Consider the following 19,903-nt stretch of genomic DNA (forward strand, 5'->3'; position numbering starts at 1 on the left):
ACATTTATTTCAAAGATTCTCGGAATATTTTGATCAAAACATGTCACTCAATGTTATCATGAAAAACATCAATATTTTTGATGCTTTGAAATGGATAAATGACTCTTGGTCGGAAGTTTCAATGGACACCATCATTAATTGTTGGAATCATGCTGGTTATCGTGAAGAGATTGTTGATGAATCTCTAATAATTGAGAATATTGAAAATAATGATGAAGATGATAATGTTGCTCAAATTTACAGTCAGTTAACTGAAGGCATCAAAGATTCACCGACTTTAGTTGAATACATGGATAGACTGACGATGAATGATTTAAACACCTATTCAGTGTCAGATTATGAGAGTACAAGGTCTTTGTAAACTGTATTTAATTTAAATTAATCTAAAGTTCAATAAAAACTCACGAAATGAACAAATTTAATCACCAATCTCACACCTAACAAGAGATTGTTTACATTCTGCAGTTATTTTCAGGGACTTTGCCTTTAAAATTGCGTAAAAAGCTATCCCCACGAAGTCTCATTTTGAGAGGTTTGACTGTATCAGTAAAAACATTAAAAGCAAAAATTGAACGAGTCTATTAAAGCTAAAATTAGAATTATATTTAGAGACTAATTTAATTAAACTTACCTAATTAATGAATATCGTTAATCCTCGAATTAAACACTTGATAAGTCAGGTCAAATAATTAACTAATTCAATAAAATAAACTAATATAAAACTAATATAAATATAAAATAAAATAAAATAAACCACCCAAGTCTATAGACTTAAACTTGGCTCGACTTAGACTTGCATTAAAATTTGTAGAAAGGATTTTAGATTAAAATTGTACAATTGACTATTCTTTGATGTTTAAAATGTAACTTAACTTTGTATCACAGATGAAATGAGATGGAAATAAAAAAGGTGAAATGATTGAGCAAAGTTTTTTTAATATTATTTTCCTATCAACAATAACAGTTAACTGACATTGCTGGAAGGAGTTATCAATGTTCTGATTGAGTGTGGATCCAAAGTTATTGGAACTGAAACTGAAGCAAATTTGTTGATAACCAGGTTAACTGGATTATCATTTGTATTGAGGATAACAATAACCTTCTGGTTACTTGGATCTTCAAAAGCTGCTAAATAAACTCCTCGAGAATTACCTTGAACTTGATGGCCAATGTACACTGAACCTGGTGGGATAAACTTGGAGAAATGTCCCAATGAATAAAACATTGGATTACGATAGTAAATTTTTCTATCAGTGTCCACAAGTATTAAACCATCAGTCGGATTGTTTGCCCATGAAGGACCTCCTTTTAAATCGAGAACAAGATTCCAATCAAGCCATCCAGTGGTATAACGATTAATATCTTCAATTATATCTATGGCATAAGTTTCGGCTCGAGTCCAGTTTCCAAGTTGAGCTGAAATGAAGCGAAATAAATATTGAGTGTCAATTTTAAATGGTAACTTTTCTTAGCGATTCTAACCTCTTCTAGTGCTAAACCTTTCATAACCTTCGCATGCTTCAGTTGAAATGAGAAAATGATTCGGAAATTTGTCATGAACCACATTGAGTTCATTGTAACGTGGTCGATTGTCGATCTTATACCAATGAAAGGCAACGCCGTTGACGAAGGAAGCAGCTGTTTCATCTGTAAGAACAACTTGAGTGTAATTAGGAAGATATTCTCTGGCGTCATCGTAAAGAAGTAAATTAAGATTATCTCTTCCATAACCAGACTTTTCAAGTTCAGGACCTAAGTCATCTTTAATCCAATCTCGCAAATTTTCTGGTGTAAAACCGAGATTGTTGTAAAAAAAGTCTTCATTTTCAATAGCTTGAGTTGGCTCATTTTGAGTTGTTATCGCCCAAAAGTCGACTCCCTCTTTAGCGTAAGAATCAAGGAATCTGTTTAAATTGATACAAAACGTTAAGAGTTATATATTATTACATCAAATTTAATTTCATTTTCATTAAGATATTGCTTACTTAACTAAATATCTGGCCCAAGCTTTATAAAAAGGTCCACCTGGTATTCCTCTGAGAAAGCCACTTCCAGTAATATTGTTATTGGTTTTCATCCAACCTGGCGAGGACCAAGAACTACAAATCAATCTAAAAGGACCATTTTTTAGTTCTAAGGCTCTTTTAATCATTGGAATCTGTAAATGAAATGAAAATTGCAAAAATGGAAATTGAAAGTACAAATTGTAAAAGATGACATCAACCATCAATACCATTTTTAATCACCAAATATAAACTTCAACTGTTCAACTTGAAAACCATAAGAATCACAATGTTGCTTACCTTTAAATTTGTATCCTCAGGTTGAAGTGCAAAATTTTTCAATTCTAAATCTTCTTCATCATTGTTATCATCATAGGTATAGACTCGAGAAGAGAAATCAGTTCCAGCAATTGGGACTCGACCAATTGCATAATCTATTCCATGGGTTGAGACATAATCTTTCATTATTTGATCTCGCAAATCCATGGGTAACGTGAGTAAATTTAGTCCCGCAGCATCAGTGAAGGCCCCGCCAAAGCCATGGATAGTCTGCCTGCGATCATTCGATCTCAATGTGACTACAAGTGATGGAGGGTATAATGGTCTGGTTAAATGGTTGAGGTTGACTCGAGTCAAGTGGAAACGATGTTGAGTCCGTGAAGAAACCCATTGATCAAGGTATCCCTTTGGAGGTCGGGTTGTTCCCGGTATTGGTGGACATGAACGAGTATCACAAGCACAAACAAATGAATTTTGATTGAAGTACCTTTTAATACAATGATCAGTTAAACTCAACTGAAATTGTAAGACAATTAACACTATTGTTGACAATTGAAAAGCCATAATGCATTTCAATTGTTCCTTCAATGATTAAACTAACAAAATTTTTCCAATAACTTTCAATATGTTTGAATGTATCAACATAACGAAAGAAATACGTAATAAACGAAAGATCAAGACTCGATTTGTACCAAAAAGGTAAACATTAAATGTCGCAGATCTTTAGCTGGGTGACTTGAACATTGGCTTACGTTAGTAACATTTGATGTTAATGATAAACTGTTTGAACAAATGAAATTAGTTTCCCAATCAACATTTAACTAATGATTATTCATAGTGTTGAAAGCTGGCTTGAATGTGTGTTCAATCAAGCTGTCTATCACATCAGTGTTAGATCTTGTCGATACATTAGTTTAACCTCTTTCTGTTCCAATATCATTATCTACGTACGAAACAATTTTACCTCAAATTAAATTTAAGTTTTACAATTAACACAGAAAAAGAACAGTAAATGGATTTTTTTCCAAAAACAATTTACTTATGTTAATCAAAGCTCAACAGTTAGCAATGAAAATGTTTCTTGTTCAAACAATTGTTCAACTGTGGATCAAATTCATCCTTACGGATTCATTAATCAATGTTAGAGTGTCGTTTCAATGGATTTTCCTTGTATTAATCAGAGATAATGAATTTAAATTAATCATATTTTGTCACACAAATTTATCATTCGCCAATTGGTATCAACGTCAGCTCAGTGAACAGCTTTTGTTTGAAGAGATTTATCAAAAACCAATGTTATCCAAGCAACTATACCATCTTAAGTCGTCTCATTTTGTCCAAAGCTCAACTTGCTAGTCAAAAAATCAAATAAACTCACAATTAAACGTTATAAATCAAATTTTATTTTTTCATTTAGCTTTTATAAACAATTTATCATTTACCATAAATGAATAAATCAATATTAGCAGACTCCAAGATTTAACTTGGTAATTTGTTAAATAATAGCCTTTAAAATTGATCAATGTGGACTCTCTTTGGAGACTTGCTTAGAGACAGTTAACCAGGTTATATCAATCAAAATTTGATTCCGGAGACACATTCACAGTTGGAGCTAATTTCAAATTTTATCAGATTTTCGATCGAAAAACCAATAATTTTTGGACAAACCTAAAAAGATTCGATGAAATTGAGTTTTTCAACGCGTTTGGAAGCAATTGGCATTTACAATATTGAAATATTGGAGTTGAAGTGTTGTCAAAAACGGGTTATCTTTGGAGTTTTGATGAAAATTGTTGGATTAACATGTATTATTCAAGGATTGTGGATAATTCTTGGATACAATCATGATGCCATTACACTTATGTATCATTAGCTTTATATATTCGAAGGCATTGTCTTGACTTTTGGAATCAAACGGAATAAAACTGACAATTGTGAGACATTTTTCAACCTTATACAATCAGTGTTTAGTTTTCAACCTGAAATCTTGTTCAATCCAGATGAAGCGGTTTACCATTTGTGTAATTACAATTCCGATTGGTATTTTTTATCAATATTGCAACAACTCTCGACACCAGTCGAACTCAATTTGGACTTTTATTATTCACTAATGAAAAATCTTGCCAACTATTTACTCGACAGAATCCAATACACCTCAACCCATCTCTTAATAATTTTAACTAGAATAGCTCTTTTTAATGGACCCACAAAGACTCACTTGTCAGTTTTTATGGCCCTACAAACCTAAAAATTCCCAACTCTTAACTCAATATTCAAAGTTTTTATGCAATTCCTTTGCTAGTAACATGAATTCTGATTAAGCTTTGACAGATTTTCGGACATAATGTTCAACCATGGCTTTCAGGTTGTCTTTAAAATCCTTTTAGTTTAGCCACAATTTTTACACAAAAATTTGATGTTTTGACTTCATATGTATAATACAACAATGTTAAGTGTCATTTTGTCTTTCTTTCATTTTTGTTTCTTTTTTACTGTCTATTTTAGTCTCTTTTTTACCTGCTTTTCCTGAGTTTCAGGGTCGGGTTCTAAAAATTTGTATATTTTTGCGGCGACATTCAGGTCAAAACCTTTCTTTTGCGATTAACAGAAAATAGAATCATTGTGTGCAGAAAAATTTTGACAGAAAAATACCAAAACGGTATTAATATAATAGAGCATAGATAATATTATACATATCAAGAATAATATTAATAGTTGTAATAATTAAAATGAGCTGAAAAGTGTTTAGTATGCATAAGGAGCGATTCCGTATTGTGATCCATGGTATGAGTAGGGTCCAGGATAAGCATAAGCGTATCCGTATGGGTTTCTTTTATCAGGATAAACTGGCATTAAATATTGCATATTTTTGGCTTGTTCAGCGCGTTTTTCACTTCGAATACATCGAGCAGATCCAAGGAACATGATTGAAGCAATCAAACACTGGCCGATTCCAAGCCATGCGAGAATATAAGACCAGCCATAATAAAATTCACTCACTCCGTGTTGTTTTAAAACCTTGAAAAGTAGAGTGAAAAGAAAAGTCAATAAGGCAAAAGTCGCAAGTAACAACCAAATCTATAAAGATACTCACAGTTGGCCAACCATTGTATGAAAGTTCATCTTTAAGTTTATGTTGATCATAAAATTGGACTCCATGCCAGAGACCCATGGCACCAGCGTCAAATAAAGCTAATCAAAGAAATGCAAACATAGATCATTAGAAAAATTGTAATCTTGAATGAAAGAGATTTACTCAAATTAAGGATCCAGCAAAGTTAGCTCGGTTACTTTTTAGAAGGGTTAGGTGATGTTATATTATTTTATGGCATTAAAATTATAAATTACCTGCTAAAAGCTGCATAATACCAGTGGCAATGAGATTGGCGTGAGATCGTTTCCAACATCCTGCGATCCCGGTGAAGAATGAAAGAGTCAACAAGAAAAAGGCAACAACATACAATGCTACTACGGATCGAGCAAGATCTGATGAAGAGAAACGAAATATTAGCAGGGTAAATATTGAATAAAATTGTTCATCGTTAACAACGATATTGGTTAAACAATGAAATAAAAATTGTTGGTACAATGAGCCTGACAATGTTGGTTTGTTTACAAATGAAAGGAGGGAAATAATGAAAGCAGTGCCATCTTATAGCTTGTTTAGTAAAAATAATGATCTCAAAGTTGACTGTAACATGACAATTAATGGATACGCTTTAACAGGAGAAGTTAAATTTAGTTAATGTAATCTGTATTCTCAAGAAAGTAAATTAAAAAATTAAAGATTTAACAATCATCAATCGCAATTGAACAACTTTTAAAACATATAATTTGAAAAAGACTTTGAAATGAAATCTTTGCATTTATCCTTCAAGGTTTCAATCATAGATGAATGATCGTTGAAACAAATGACAATCTTGGTGATTATAATGATAAGTTGAGTGTAACAGTAATAACGGTTGGATACTTTAGTCTAAAATTTACATGTTAATTAACAAGGACCAACAATAACAACTAACAGCAACTGTGTGTAAAACAGTATCATTGTCATTACAGCAATAATACAATAAGGATGAAATTGTTATCTTACTCCATGTCTATACCTGTTTTCAATTACAAATGACAGTGAGCTCTTATTGTTGAAATTAAACCAACAATTTAAAGAAATGTTTATCAACATGAATGCATTTTAATCACCAAATAACCGTCTAACAATAAACAACGATTTGCCTGTGCTGTTGGATCAACTCGGTTAGCTGTAGACCATCAAAGATGCTTTACCAGTAAAAAACCCATAAAATGGTTAATTTTGAGAAAATTAATTTAAATGAACTCAACTGGACTATTAAAAGTAATTACTATCAAAACATCTGTTATAAATATAATCTTTTTCTCGTCAGTAATGATGAAAAAAGCCAAATGAATCAAGCCAGTCATTAAACAATTTGATTCAAATTTTTGACTTCACTTCGGGTAAAAATAACCCAATGAGTATTGTCGTTGAATCATATTAAGCTCAATATTTCTTTGAGATTAAACCAGTTTTTAGCATTAAATCAACTCTTGAATCTTCATTTCGTATCAACATTTAAATTTCTTGTCACAATGATAATTGAAATTAGCTTTATGAAGTCAGCTAAAGTTGGTATTTAAGAGTTGTTCATTAGGATGGACTTGGCGCAATAAAAACATTTGAAAAGAAAACTCGTAAAACTTTAAGATTTATGTCAATTCGTGATTAGGTTTACGAACAGGGAAAGTGAAAGATGTCTTGTAATGGTCACTCATGCAAGAGTCCATTTTGCAATTTTCACCATGAAAGGAGTAAAGGTGGTAAAGGAAGAGGAAGAGAGGTAAGAGAAGAATACAATTAAGAATTAATTTTTACTTTTAATTCAAATGGACAAGGAAGTTGTAAATGATGTTCATAATGATGATACAAAATGAATGGAAATATCATTTCTCATGATAACTCTTCAATCATTGAAACCCTTTCTTTTCATCACTTTTCTCTCAAATAATTATCATCATCACTCTCTGTTTTCAACCTGTCATAATCAATTCAATTTACCATTTCATTTTATACCTTTTTTACACACAAAATCATCATTCCTTTATTATCATTTCAACTGAAAACTATTTCCTTCATTTCCAAAATTGACCTTTGTGTCTGTCCAACAAATGTTTCAATTGTTGACCGATACTTACGAAGTCTTTCCCATCTTTGATCTGAAAATTTTTGCGATTCTTCATCTTCAGGAATATGATAATCTACGTTGACACATTGAGTTTGAGTTGGAGATAAATAGGTTTCCACTGTAAGAGAAATTTAAAAATATTGATTAGTCGATTGCAATTAAAATGATTAAAATGGTTCTCACACTTAAAATTCATAGCAATTTGAAAGCTATAAACATTTACAATTCACATTTTGACAGAAATTGAAAAACATTGAAAAGATTCATTTTTTTAGTCAGTTGATCAATTGTTAAAGCCATTCAATTAGAATCAATTAATCACGAAATCTTTAACTTGATGTGGAGACAAAAACAATCAAATTAAGGTCAACAAGGATATAAACAGGTTAACACGAGTCAATCAATTTACGACACAATCTATTGTAAGTTTAATTACAAGTTGCAATTTAAGCTTTTCACTGATCATTTGTTTGCTCATTTAAAGGCAATAATGTACAAAATGATAACCAATGAATCAACGGCAAAACCTGATAATCTGTTGATTATTCATGACAATTAAGAAAAGTTATAAAATATAATATTTTTGTTACCTTTACTGGTTCATTGATTAACTTGAAGTTTATTGACATTTGATATCAATAAGCAAACAATATATTGTTAATTTAAACCATTGAAATTGATTTCTTTTTCAATTGCAACTTGATTGTTGAAATATCCTAATCAACTGTCACTTGAAAGTAACACAATCAAGGGGAGAAAAATCAGGATCAGAGTGAAGTGGAAAAGAAGGTAAAAAATGAAATTAAAGTTGGACAATTAATTGTTTTTTTAGACAATTTATTTCACTTTTGATTCTTCAAAATCAATTGGAATCAAGAGTTTTTGTATGTTTCTCAAGCGATTGAAACAATTGGCAAAATTGTAATCACAAATGAAGGCTTTTAATATTCAAATTGTAATAAAGCAAATGTAAATGGCTTTTGTCACGATCAGAATCAATAGTTAACCTGTTAAATTGTGATTGAACAAGAAGAGTTAATCTCATGCTGATTAAAACCATTAAATTGCAGTAAAGTGGATCAAAATAATTTGACAAAAAATTGAAAACTCAAATGTATGCTCATCAAGATTTAAGTCTCAAAACTGATTCTAGACTCGATTCAGGATTTAATTTAAGGCTGATTTAGATGAAGATTCGGGTTCATTTGTGATTAATGTTGGGCTCAAATTTAAGGCCATTTCAAGGGTTGATTGTAAGCCAGATTTACCAGATAAGTGGATGGAGATGATGAAGAGAAGGAAGAAACAAGTGTTTTATTTCATTGAAGATGATAATTTTTGGCCCTTTTTGTTTCCTGAAAACTGGTTCACCCAAATTCTCATCGATATGTATGGCTACCTTTTTCAATGGATTATATTGGTCCTGGCAGAGAATCAAGTTAATCATTCATTTACAATTAACGGTAACATTTCTGGTTCTCTTCATTAATCAGATTAAAGATCAAGTTTACACTTAAATGTCACCAATTGAGAAACCATTGAAAACAAAACGTTTGAATGAAACATTGAAATGACCATTGACTATTAATAGTTACCATTGAAATGAAAAACCAGAAAAAACCAGGAAACCAATTTTACTAATTAGCATTATGCTTATCATTAGAGATGAAAACGTTTCTCATTCAATCAACACCCAATTGTTAACGTTATTTTCATATTAGAGGTTATCATTTACTGATTTCGATCAATCCAGTAAAATGATAAAAATAACAATCAATGATCAAGGATGGAAAGGGTATAATCACAGGTAACAACATCATGATTTAACCTCTATCATCTTTATATGCAAAACAATGAGAATCTTTTTTCGGTTTCATTTCAATTATCAATCAACTGTTGCAACAAAAGAAACTGTTTAACCATAACAATTTAAATCCTATTAATAAATTCAACCTTTTTACATTGAAGAGATGAAGAGACATTTAATTGTGATTTACTGATCAAAGGTAAAGACAAGTCGAGAGTTGGGGTTAACAAATTTTTATAATTGTACAATTAAACAGAAAAGGTTAAGGGAAAGAGGTTAATTTTTGGAGAATCAAATCAAATTGATTGGTCTAATTGAATGTTGATCATGAAATATTCATTATTGAACCAATTTTTTGAATATCTATTACCATTAATAAAGTGTATTCAATTTTGTACTCTTTTTTAGAAGTAAAATAATGAGCAAATCTTTACTGACCCATTTTGATTTGGTTTAGCCATTCAAATCAATGTAACATTTAAGGATCATTTTACTGGTCATTACACTGGTAATAGACTAAATTTAAATGTAAATTAAATGGTCAAATAATTTGCATCTTAATGTCAACCCAATTTAGCAACTGTGCAACAGTCAACTGAGTTTTGAGTTGAAATTTAGTCTATTTCAAACAGAATTACATTTTTCAATATTTTACTCAATTTAGCTTTTACAATTAGCATCTTAATCATCTTGGTCACCATTAACCTGACTTTTGTTCCGCAAATTTGCAAAATTGCAGTCAAACTTACATCTGATAGATTCAGCATTAGCTGAATCATGATTGTTAAGCCCAAGTAAATCAAAAAAACGAATGGATTGGTTTCAATTACTGATTCTTTTGATTATCAAGAGGCAAAATTATTGAAAAATCACTACTTTTTTGCAATTCATAATTAAACTTGAATTTGATCGGTTTTTTGCATTTACAATTGCATGTTAACATGAATAAGTTCATTTACTTGTTCAAGACTAACAGCAAGATTGGTAACAATCCCAATAAAATGGTTAAGCTATCGAAACGAAGAGTTGAACAATTTTTATTGTTAACTTATTATTAGATTATCAGAGTTATAATTTGAAGAGATGATAAAAAATGTTGAAGGTTAACCTTTATATTCTGGTCTTTAAAATATTGAGATTTGGTGAAAAAAATGAGGTTATTTTTGGGTTTGATTGGGTTAACTGTCGATTAATTAGAATGATTGATTATTCAGGTTGGAATGAGAAACAAGATGGTTAACACTTTGATTCCCGATTATTCACCATTGAAGAGCGTTTGAATCAACGATAATGATCATTGTGTTTATTGACAACACTTAATTTTGTTAATGATTATGATGATGACAATAATGATGATGGTTAAGTGTCCAACAAAATATTTCATTGCATCAACATTGGCTTAAAAATGGGTCACAATAAAAATGTAATTGTCTTTATGAAAGCACAACTCATCCATAATCATCTTCAATTGTATGAATACAATTTAACTTTGTATTGATTACAGGCTGTACAGAACAATTTGTTAATCACAATTTAGAGTTACATTTTGTTAGGAAAAAGTGCAATTTAAAGTTGAACATGATTAGAGTTTAATGATGAGTTGCTAGTTCAATTGTTCACTAATTGTTCTCAATTTAATGTTAATCAGGTTGAAAATGTTGCTTATGTTTGTTTTTACCTTTTCCCAATTTATTGGTCGGTAACAAATGGTTATCATTTGAAACCATCAAAAGTTCAGTAGCTATCAACAACAAATTATCACTGATAATATCAGACAATAACTATAATTTAGATTTGATGAAAATCGGAAAATATTTAAAATGTGAAATTAAATCAATGACTTTACATTGTTTTGGATGGTTTTGCAAACAAGGAAAGTTTACTTGATAATTGAATGATCAACTATTGAGGCAAAAATGATTGACAAGAAATTGTAATCATTGGGAATGATTATTGATTAACAACAACATAATTATAATTAGTATTACAACAATTTAGTTATCCTTGAAACCAAACCCAATGCACCTTCAAACAAGTTTACAATTTGAAGTAATCAATTCAATTGGAAATGGTAAAGGAATCAAATCAAAATAACAAGAAAATCTGAAAAAGGTTGAAATTAAAAATAGCAAAGTATTGAAACCAAAAAAGTTAACCCAAAAGTTAACCCAAAATATTGACTCAATTGTTCCAGTTTACCTTCAGAGGTTTATGATTGTCTTGCATTGATATTTAAATGATCAATTACAAACCCTTTTTTTCAATTAATTATTAACATAATTAACGAGAATAATGATCATCTTTCAATGATTGAGAAATTGCAAGTAACCAATCAATTTTTATATCCATCATTAGAGAGGAATGAAGATGGAAGAAAAAGAAAAATGAATTTTGTATGGAAAAGCTGAGAAACTCAAATGAACCAGGAACCAAAAAAGCAACTAAACCTTGAGGCCATGTTTTTCAGCACCTTCGTCATCCTGATCATCCTTTTCTTTCTCTCTGTCTATTTAACTGTCTAATGAAACCAGTATCAAGTAGAGACAAAAATGTTACCAAACCAGTAATTATTAAACAGATAATATCGGTGTTGCTCATGTAAGCAAAAGGCAAAGGAAAAGCATCACCAGCGTTTACCTGAGTCACCATCATCATATTTATCATCCACATTATAATCTTCATCACATCTCTCTCTTGATTCTTGAGCAACAATCAAACCTGATTTACAATCCTAAACATTGGCCCATCAATAACCGTTCAACAGATGATAACTTGTTAGGGTCACCATCATCATCAGTATCACCATTAATACCATCATCAGCATCGTTAATACGATCAACTGATATTTACTTTATTCATTAGTAGACAAAGTTGCTATTTTTGGCCTCACAATCGTTTAATGTTACACTTTTGTACCAAGAATTACATTTTCATTGTTCCGTTAATTAAATGTATGAATGTTAATTAGTCAATTTTGCATTACTCAACTTGATCTACTTAATTTACTGGAATGTAGACAAATGAAAGATTTACAATCAAACCTACTTATTCAATATGTTATAACAATATTATGATAATCAGATATTTTGAATATGATTATCTTGATAATGGTTAACATTATTTATTTTTTTGCCTTAACTGTTGCAGAATGTCAAGGTTGAGGTGTTTTTTTGTTCATAATTAGTTGATTGATTAAGTCAACTAATTGTCGAGTTTTCAATAATGTTTCTTTATTGATTTTGTTTAAATTAAAGGCTTGAAATGGGCATAATTTTATATGTTGCTTTACTATTTACTGTTGTGGTCTTAAATAGATTAACCTTCATTGAATATGAAGAAGACTGTTGGTGGACAAGTTTAATTGTCACAATTTAATACAATTCAATTGTTAATTTCGTGCCAAACTTGATCATTTTTTGGGTCGACAATTTGTTCCGTTAACTGTTAAAACCTAACCCTTTTTTTGTGCTCCTTCAATGGCTGATAATCAATTGATGATAACAGTTGTGCTCGCATTAAATATTTTTGATTGATTTTTTAGAGTTGAATTAACAATTGAATTTATCATTATAATTCTCGTGAGAATTCGATTTCAAATCACTTTCAGGTGAACAAAATTGCAATCAAAATGTACTCAATATCAAGCGACTAATGTGAAAATTACCTCCAGATACGCTTTCAATTCAACATTTTGATCTAAATTTTGGTTCAACTCTATTCAACAATTAATTTCATCAATATTGGTCATCCTTGGAAATACGACAAACTTATCAGTTCTTTATGGATCATTATTGTTCGGTAATCGTCTTAACATAATCACAACACTGAATTGATTGTAATTGAAGAGATTTGAAGGTATTTAAAATTAACCTTGCTTTATGAGATCAGTGAGTTAGTTTGATTAACCAAGTTAATTTATGCGCACATTTATAACAATTGTTTCTGGTTGATGGAGTATTTGTTGGCTCAAGGAAAGTTTGTTGAAATATTGAAACATGATGAATTCATGTTGCTCTGACAGAATCAATAAGTTGATTCTTAAACTTGAGAAAAGTATTTTTTCCAACAAAAAGCCATTCAGCATTCTATACATTCTGTGGTTGTGTTGCACAATTAACCATTACAATAGGAAAATAAGAATCACCAAAAAGATTCATTATGGACTTTATCTCAATCACAATTTCCTGATTCTTGTTAAAGCGATCCTTTTGATTCCTAATATTTCTATTGAATACCATTGCAACTGCTATTTTTGTAAATATGAAACTTGCCAAAGTGAAGAAGGTCAGAATAGAGTTTCATACAATTATCCATTTGATTTACGTTATTATCGTCATTAAAATGATTGTAGGTAAGAGTTATTACGAGTCCAGTCCAATCAAAGTAAACTTGACTTGATAACCTTTTGATTTTTCCAACAATTCGTCAATTGATTCGCATTTTTTCAAAAAAGTGAATAGCACCAGCTAAAGACGTCAAAAGGCAAAAACAAATTGATCCAATATTTATGTATGGCAAGAAAGGGAAGAATGAGGAATCCATTTGATTTACAACAATTGAAACCATTAAGATAGCGAATGCTTGTCGATTGTTAATCTTTTTATGAAAATTTTAATCATGGTTAGGCTTCTCAACATCCAACTCTTTCACATCTTTAGAATGGTGAAATTGGTCAACTTTTGAAGAGTTGAAAGAATGAAGAATTTCCAGCCAATATCTCTTTACCAATCTTCATTTTTGTCCAACCAAACAATCGGCTGCAAGTTGATTGTTGATTACTTGAAGAGATTCGGTCAGCCAAGATGGTGCCATTTTCCTTCAGCTACTTTGAGTGTAAACCTCTTAAAAGGTCCATTATTTTCCATCTCATTTACATCACATCTCCATATCTTAAGTTCCGAGTTCATGGATGCACGGATTCCGTGGTCATCAGATCAACTATCAAAACCAGCTTGGGAAAGAGCCTGGCTTACCATCATTGCAACAACATGAAATGTGGATTAGCACCAAAAGTAAAGTGTTTAGTTGGAATAGACTGTTAACCATACTCGTAATTATTAAAGTCATCAACCAGTTTAATCACACCGTTGTCCTAATCCATTAGTCACCATAATCCATTTACACATATATCATTTGATCTCTTCAATTACTTAATTTTCCGTCGAATGTTGTTTATAAAGAAATTAAAAGTTAACTAAGCAGTCATTAAAATAGTCACAATGATTAAAATAAATCAGATAATAGGAGAAAGTTAAACAAAACAATTAACTTGATACAAATTAGGGAAACAAAAAAACAGCAACAAGTAAAAACAGAAACAAGCCTTTAGCAACGCAAAAACAAAACCTTCTGTCTCATTTCCAAGGCTAAGGGTAAAATTTTGTTTGGCGCGCTAAATAAAATAAAAAATGTCATCATTAGCTCTAATTATAAACCAAATGGTTATAACACTATTACTGATTAACCTTTTGGTTTTTAATTAAACTGACAATCAATGAAAAAAAAGTGAAATCAGATGTCAGGAAAGAGGAACAATTAACTATCACTTAAAAAGGAAAGATTTGGGTAGATTCGATGTAAATGTCAGTTGACTTAGAGACTACTAAAGATGGCGCAAGTACAAAAAAAAACAACTGTAATTAAATTTGATTTCGCTTGATTTAAAGATACAAGTGAAAGGAAAGGATAATTGGATAAATAAGCTAAACAATAGGAAAATAAGGATGATGGTGATGATGATGGTTGTAATATACACCTTTAATATGAAAAAGGTGTTTATTTATATAGAATCGATTCACGGTAAGAAAAGAAGGTAAATAAAAGGCAAAACGAGAAAAAAACAATGAAAAGACGCAACAGAAAAATGGAGTTGAATAAGTTTTCTTTGATAATGATGGTAATGATGAAGGTGAAAATGATGAGAATAGGTAAAAAAGGTAAGAGGAAGAGAAGAAGCTAGAAGAAGAGAGGAAAAAAAGGTAAGAAATGAAATAAGGTAAAAATGAAGTAGAAGCCGGTTTGTTGGTTAAATAGATGATGAACCAGAATGTAAAGGTAGGCCAAACTATTTTAAAGAAACATAGAATGATAAAGATGATAAGATGATAGGGATGATGGTGAAGATGGCGAAGCTGGTGGGGATGAGGATTGACGATGAAAGGCCCGATAGTTGGGCAATTGTAGGATAAATGCATTTTGAAAGGTCAGTTTCATTACAAGTTGGTTTAGTCTTTATGGTGTTGCTTTGTAATCGTTTCATGATTGACAAGCTAAGTTGACTAACGTGTGAATTTGATTAGTCAAGGTGAGAACCATTTTTAGATGAAAATCATTATGAAAATATGGAATTAATTGATGATTAAATAACTACTTACATCCTTTGGGTTTCTTGTTGAGGAAACAAACTCTGAAAAGTCCTTCATCTCGACTGAAATATCTCAAATCTGTTTCAAATTCATCAGTCAATTGATTCAATTCAGTTAATCTTTCCTTGGTTAAATTTCGATTAATCCGTATTTCATACCAATTATCGGTACTGAAAGCTATGGCAAGACAAGCAACAGCAATTACACTAATTATGGTGGCGATTGATAGTGAAACAGCTGAACAAGACATTGTAAGTTGACGAGGTTGATGATGTGTTGAATAAATGAATCGTAAGGTGGGATATAAAATGGTTGAACACTGAAAAAACGTTAAAGCTGGTGCAAAGGAGAGTTGTCAAGAGGGCAACAAATGGTCAACATTAAGAGGTAGACAAAAATTGAAGGATAACCAATTGTCCAATAGATATTGTTTGACCACAATCGTGAACCAGGTTAATTAATATAGTTGATTGTATAATATAATCCAATTGTAGTTGATTTAAATTGATCAACAACTATCCACTAGTGAGACACATTATTAATCCATCAAACATTTCCCTTTGAAGTAGGGTTAAACTGTATACAGAGATATTGAGAAACAAAAAGGTAAACAAAATGACAGTGTTAATTATTGGTTGACAATGGAGACAATTAAGAGTACACTAACTGTTCATCACATAATCAACAGTTGGTTGTGTAAATTGGTTAAATTGTAATTAATAAATTAAACAGTAAAATAAATTAATAAGTAAAGGTTAACAGTCTTACCAAGATGGGTATCCAATATTTTAAGGGTAAAGAGTCGCAAACACACACACACACACACAGTCAGGTTTAACCAACGTCTCACCGTTCAAAGCCAAATGAAAAGAAATCAAGAAAACCTGCAAAACAAGTTTTTACCTTTTCTACCTTTTCTACCTTTTCTCATTCAAGGAGGTCTTAAAAACCTGAAATAAGGAACCATTTTCATCATCCTCATCCTCATTATCATCTTCTCTGTCTACTTTTAAGATTGCTTTTTCCCTTTCTTTTCACCTCACATGGAAAGGATAGATTTTTTTTCAACTGTAAACTTTCTTTAGATATGATAATAATATACAGTGAAAGCTAAAATTGCATCGGTCGGCATTTGGCAAGGTCAGGCTCAATACACGTACCTTACCCAAATTATGGGAACCTTTATTGACTATTGAACAGATCAATTGGTAATGTCAATGGCAATTGTCCGTAAAAACTGACAATCATTGCTTTTAAAAAGCAAAGCATTCCAATGTAAATAGCTGAACCTTTTTCTTGGTAAATGTTGTAAATATTAGGGATTAATTCAACTATCACTAGAGTAACCCAATTCGACCCGAAAATTTGGACAATGGATAAAATTTTTTACATTTTTCCTTGTAAATCTAGCTTCATTGCTGCTTACCTTTAACCTTTCATTGTGAAAATTCCCATCAACCTTTATGGGGTTTCACTAAAAAACCAAAGACGACCAAAAAACCAAAATAAGACCAAAACAACCAAAACACAACCAAAATAACCAAAATAACCAAAATGCACTTGACATGTAAAATTTCACTTTTAAGTGCATATGGCCTAAGGGCATGGCCAAAATAGTTCAAAATAACGACTTTAAAGAGATTAAAATTTAGAATTTTCTAGATTCTTTTGTTTTTGTTTTAACTAAAAGCATTCTCGCATTCACACTCAACACATTACCAACAACTGACCATTGTTTTATTCATACTTTTTCTTGTTTTTGTTCAAATAATTTCACATTCAAACATCGATATGAGTGCATCAAACTCAAGTACTGCTTCCTCATCAAATACAATAACTATCAAGGTAAGTTAATTTTTTTTAATTTAAGGATTCTCTTTTAACTAATTTATCTTTCTTTACAGCAAAGTGTTACCTACTCAGGAATAGATTTCGAATGTGATATCAAGGAAATTGTTGTAAAAAGAGGAGAGAGATTTGGTTTGGTTCAATGTGAACCCTACTATGAAAGATTGCAATTCTGTGCAACACAGGGTGAGGATATTCCTGTTAAAACGGCATTTAACCCAGCGTATCGCACAATCATGGATATGGAAAAAAAAGCTAAAGCACGGAAAAACCCAAACGTTAAATGGCAGTGCCCATATTGCAACATTATTATAAGCCAAAAAAGATACATCTGTGTCCGACACATGAATAAAAGACAGGATGGACATGGATCAATCTGTTCAGCTAGATTAGCAGAAGAACCAAACGAGGAGGAAGATGCCACTAAAGAGCCAATTAAAGTTATTTATGAATTTGAAAAATAATTTTGCAAGGCCTGACTTAATACAATAAAATATTTTCAACTTTAATAATTAATCTTGTGATTTTTTCTCAACTTTTTTTATGACAAAATAATGATAAATAAAGTAATCTTAGTGGTTAGTTATACAAATAGTTTCTGAAATTCAATACTTATTTCTACAAGTGGGACAAATGAAATACTGTTCGAAGAATTGCTTATGGCATCCACGATGGAAGTATAATCGGCAAACTGTGCATAAGTCAAGTAATTTTTTATCGTCATCGTGGTGACATACATGCGCACTACACACTGAGACCTTATGGCAATCTTCGATTGCTGATTCGATTAAACTCTGAACTGGAATTTTCTTTATGATAACTCCTTCTAATTCTTTTATACCTAATGAAGATAATTTATATTTTTTATCATCTATTTTTTTGGCTTTTTTAGGACTTTTCATAGCTTTAGATTTAGTTAGAATATATTTAATGAAGTTTCTGGCTTCTTCAGATGGCATTTGCATGAATTCTTTACGTTGTATTGCTGCCAATAAATATAAACAAACAAAAACACCACAATCATCCTTGTTTTTTTGTTGCGGATTGTCTGTAGCTGCGAATATAGACCAGTCCTGTTTATCAAATTTTGCTCCGGCTAGCACATAACAAAGTCTTGTCATCTCCAATAATGGAATCGCAATTTCATCCGTATGCGTCTTATGCATCGAATTGATGATGATTATATTTTTTTGATTAAAAATAATCACCCCAAGTAACCAATGGCTTCCTTTTTCTGTATCAGTATTCATGATAACAAACAACAATTTTTTATTGATCGCAGAGTGATTATGCAGAAAGCAAACTTCTTGAGATTTGTTGCTTAATATATCACGTTTGTCTGTTCGTGCTTTCAAACACTGCCAAATGTAACTTGGCACACAGAGAATTTGTTTCTCTTTCTCGTAGACGTGTATAATGTGTGAACAGAAATCATTCAAAACAGAGTCAAAAAGCCACTCTCCAGGTCGTAGACAAGTGAATTGTGAGAGTTTTTCTTCTGGTACTTTAAAATCAGCACGAAATTGTTTTTCGATGTATCTGGCTTTAACTGGAATTGGTTTGAATTCGATTATCGATTCTTCAGAAGCTAAGTTGTCATGATATTTGTCTTCTGTTGCACACGTATTACTAATTGTATCTTCTTTCATTTCTTCTAATAACCAATTTTCATCTTCTAGAGTAATATTCGGATTTGTCAAAATGGATTTTTTGGTAGAATCTGTATCTGTCAAAGCATCCAAATTATTTTCTTTCGCATTTTTCTCCTCTTTAATTTTTGTCTCAGCAGCAAGAGAATCGTTAGCAGGTTCGTAAACGATTTTAATTGTGTTGCGTGGTTTTTTGCCAGCTTTGGTTTCTTTAAGACTGCGATCGATTTCCGTCAATTTGAAATTTATCGTGTTTTCTTTTACTGTTGAACCACTAATTTTTTCAACAGATTTCACATGAAAACACATCTTCTTGCGGGCACAACTGCACTTAAGAGTTCCTTTGACTTTTTTCACTGTATGCACATCACCTGAGTACGGACATTTAACCGTGAATACTTGATTATGTGGCTCATACGCAATTAAACGATTTTTAACAACCAAATCCGAAATGTAATTTGTTGTTTCTGAATCGAAACTATCATTTTGACACAAATCCATTGTTTTCATAACAGAATCAATGATATCTTGACTTGAAATAAAGTTCAATGGACATTCTACGTTGATTGGTTGAACTTTCCCTTTCAATTCTTTCTTCAAAGAGAAATTTCCGGATCCATTGATAGCTCTATCATATTCATTCAAAATGCATGTTTGAAGTTCAACCATATTTAAGAGTAGCATATCTTTTCTGACTTCTTTTTTGATCTGATAATTTTTAACGACAGCGTTGAATGATTCAGCTATGTTT

The 19,903-nt window shown here is 31.1% G+C and overlaps 3 protein-coding genes across 3 annotated transcripts; 1 reads left to right on the top strand and 2 right to left on the bottom strand.

The window, feature by feature from the left end:
• Nucleotides 1-916: 916 nt before the first annotated feature.
• On the bottom strand, nt 917-3,377 carry LOC107367833 (lysosomal acid glucosylceramidase). Its single transcript, XM_015935582.3, has 4 exons — nt 2,304-3,377; nt 1,986-2,158; nt 1,483-1,904; nt 917-1,416 (listed from the first exon to the last, which is right to left on the bottom strand). Exons 1-4 carry the CDS (start codon nt 2,844-2,846, stop codon nt 965-967), a joined length of 1,590 nt encoding a protein of 529 aa, XP_015791068.1. The 5' UTR covers nt 2,847-3,377; the 3' UTR covers nt 917-964.
• A 1,540-nt stretch (nt 3,378-4,917) lies between these two features.
• On the bottom strand, nt 4,918-16,476 carry LOC107367835 (claudin domain-containing protein 1). The gene is made up of 6 exons (XM_015935583.3): nt 16,424-16,476; nt 15,665-16,231; nt 7,494-7,601; nt 5,631-5,768; nt 5,377-5,474; nt 4,918-5,300 (listed from the first exon to the last, which is right to left on the bottom strand). The coding sequence occupies exons 2-6, from the start codon at nt 15,903-15,905 to the stop codon at nt 5,028-5,030; spliced, it is 858 nt and encodes a 285-aa protein (XP_015791069.1). The 5' UTR covers nt 15,906-16,231; nt 16,424-16,476; the 3' UTR covers nt 4,918-5,027.
• Nucleotides 16,477-17,321: 845 nt separating this feature from the next.
• LOC107367832 (uncharacterized) lies at nt 17,322-17,973 on the top strand. Its single transcript, XM_015935581.3, has 2 exons — nt 17,322-17,500; nt 17,560-17,973. The coding sequence occupies exons 1-2, from the start codon at nt 17,447-17,449 to the stop codon at nt 17,965-17,967; spliced, it is 462 nt and encodes a 153-aa protein (XP_015791067.1). The 5' UTR covers nt 17,322-17,446; the 3' UTR covers nt 17,968-17,973.
• Nucleotides 17,974-19,903: the final 1,930 nt, after the last annotated feature.

The sequence above is a fragment of the Tetranychus urticae genome, chromosome 2, assembly GCF_039701765.1.
Source record: "Tetranychus urticae isolate SD_2017Ah chromosome 2, NJAU_TeUrti_SD_1.0, whole genome shotgun sequence".
NCBI lineage: Eukaryota > Metazoa > Arthropoda > Arachnida > Trombidiformes > Tetranychidae > Tetranychus > Tetranychus urticae.

Bases quoted from the DNA above. Each gene is read 5' to 3' on its own strand.
- LOC107367833 (XM_015935582.3), bottom strand. From the start codon at position 2,846: ATGGCTTTTCAATTGTCAACAATAGTGTTAATTGTCTTACAATTTCAG. The intron at 1,905-1,985 runs GTAAGCAATATC...CAATTTAAACAG, and splicing joins TGGGCCAGATATTTAGTTAA to ATTCCTTGATTCTTACGCTA. The intron at 1,417-1,482 runs GTTAGAATCGCT...GCTTCATTTCAG, and splicing joins AAGGTTTAGCACTAGAAGAG to CTCAACTTGGAAACTGGACT.
- LOC107367832 (XM_015935581.3), top strand. From the start codon at position 17,447: ATGAGTGCATCAAACTCAAGTACTGCTTCCTCATCAAATACAATAACT. The intron at 17,501-17,559 runs GTAAGTTAATTT...CTTTCTTTACAG, and splicing joins CAAATACAATAACTATCAAG to CAAAGTGTTACCTACTCAGG.
- LOC107367835 (XM_015935583.3), bottom strand. From the start codon at position 15,905: ATGTCTTGTTCAGCTGTTTCACTATCAATCGCCACCATAATTAGTGTA. The intron at 7,602-15,664 runs GTAAGTAGTTAT...TTTCTCTTACAG, and splicing joins CAACAAGAAACCCAAAGGAT to TGGAAACCTATTTATCTCCA. The intron at 5,475-5,630 runs GTAATTTATAAT...TTCTTTGATTAG, and splicing joins TATTATGCAGCTTTTAGCAG to CTTTATTTGACGCTGGTGCC.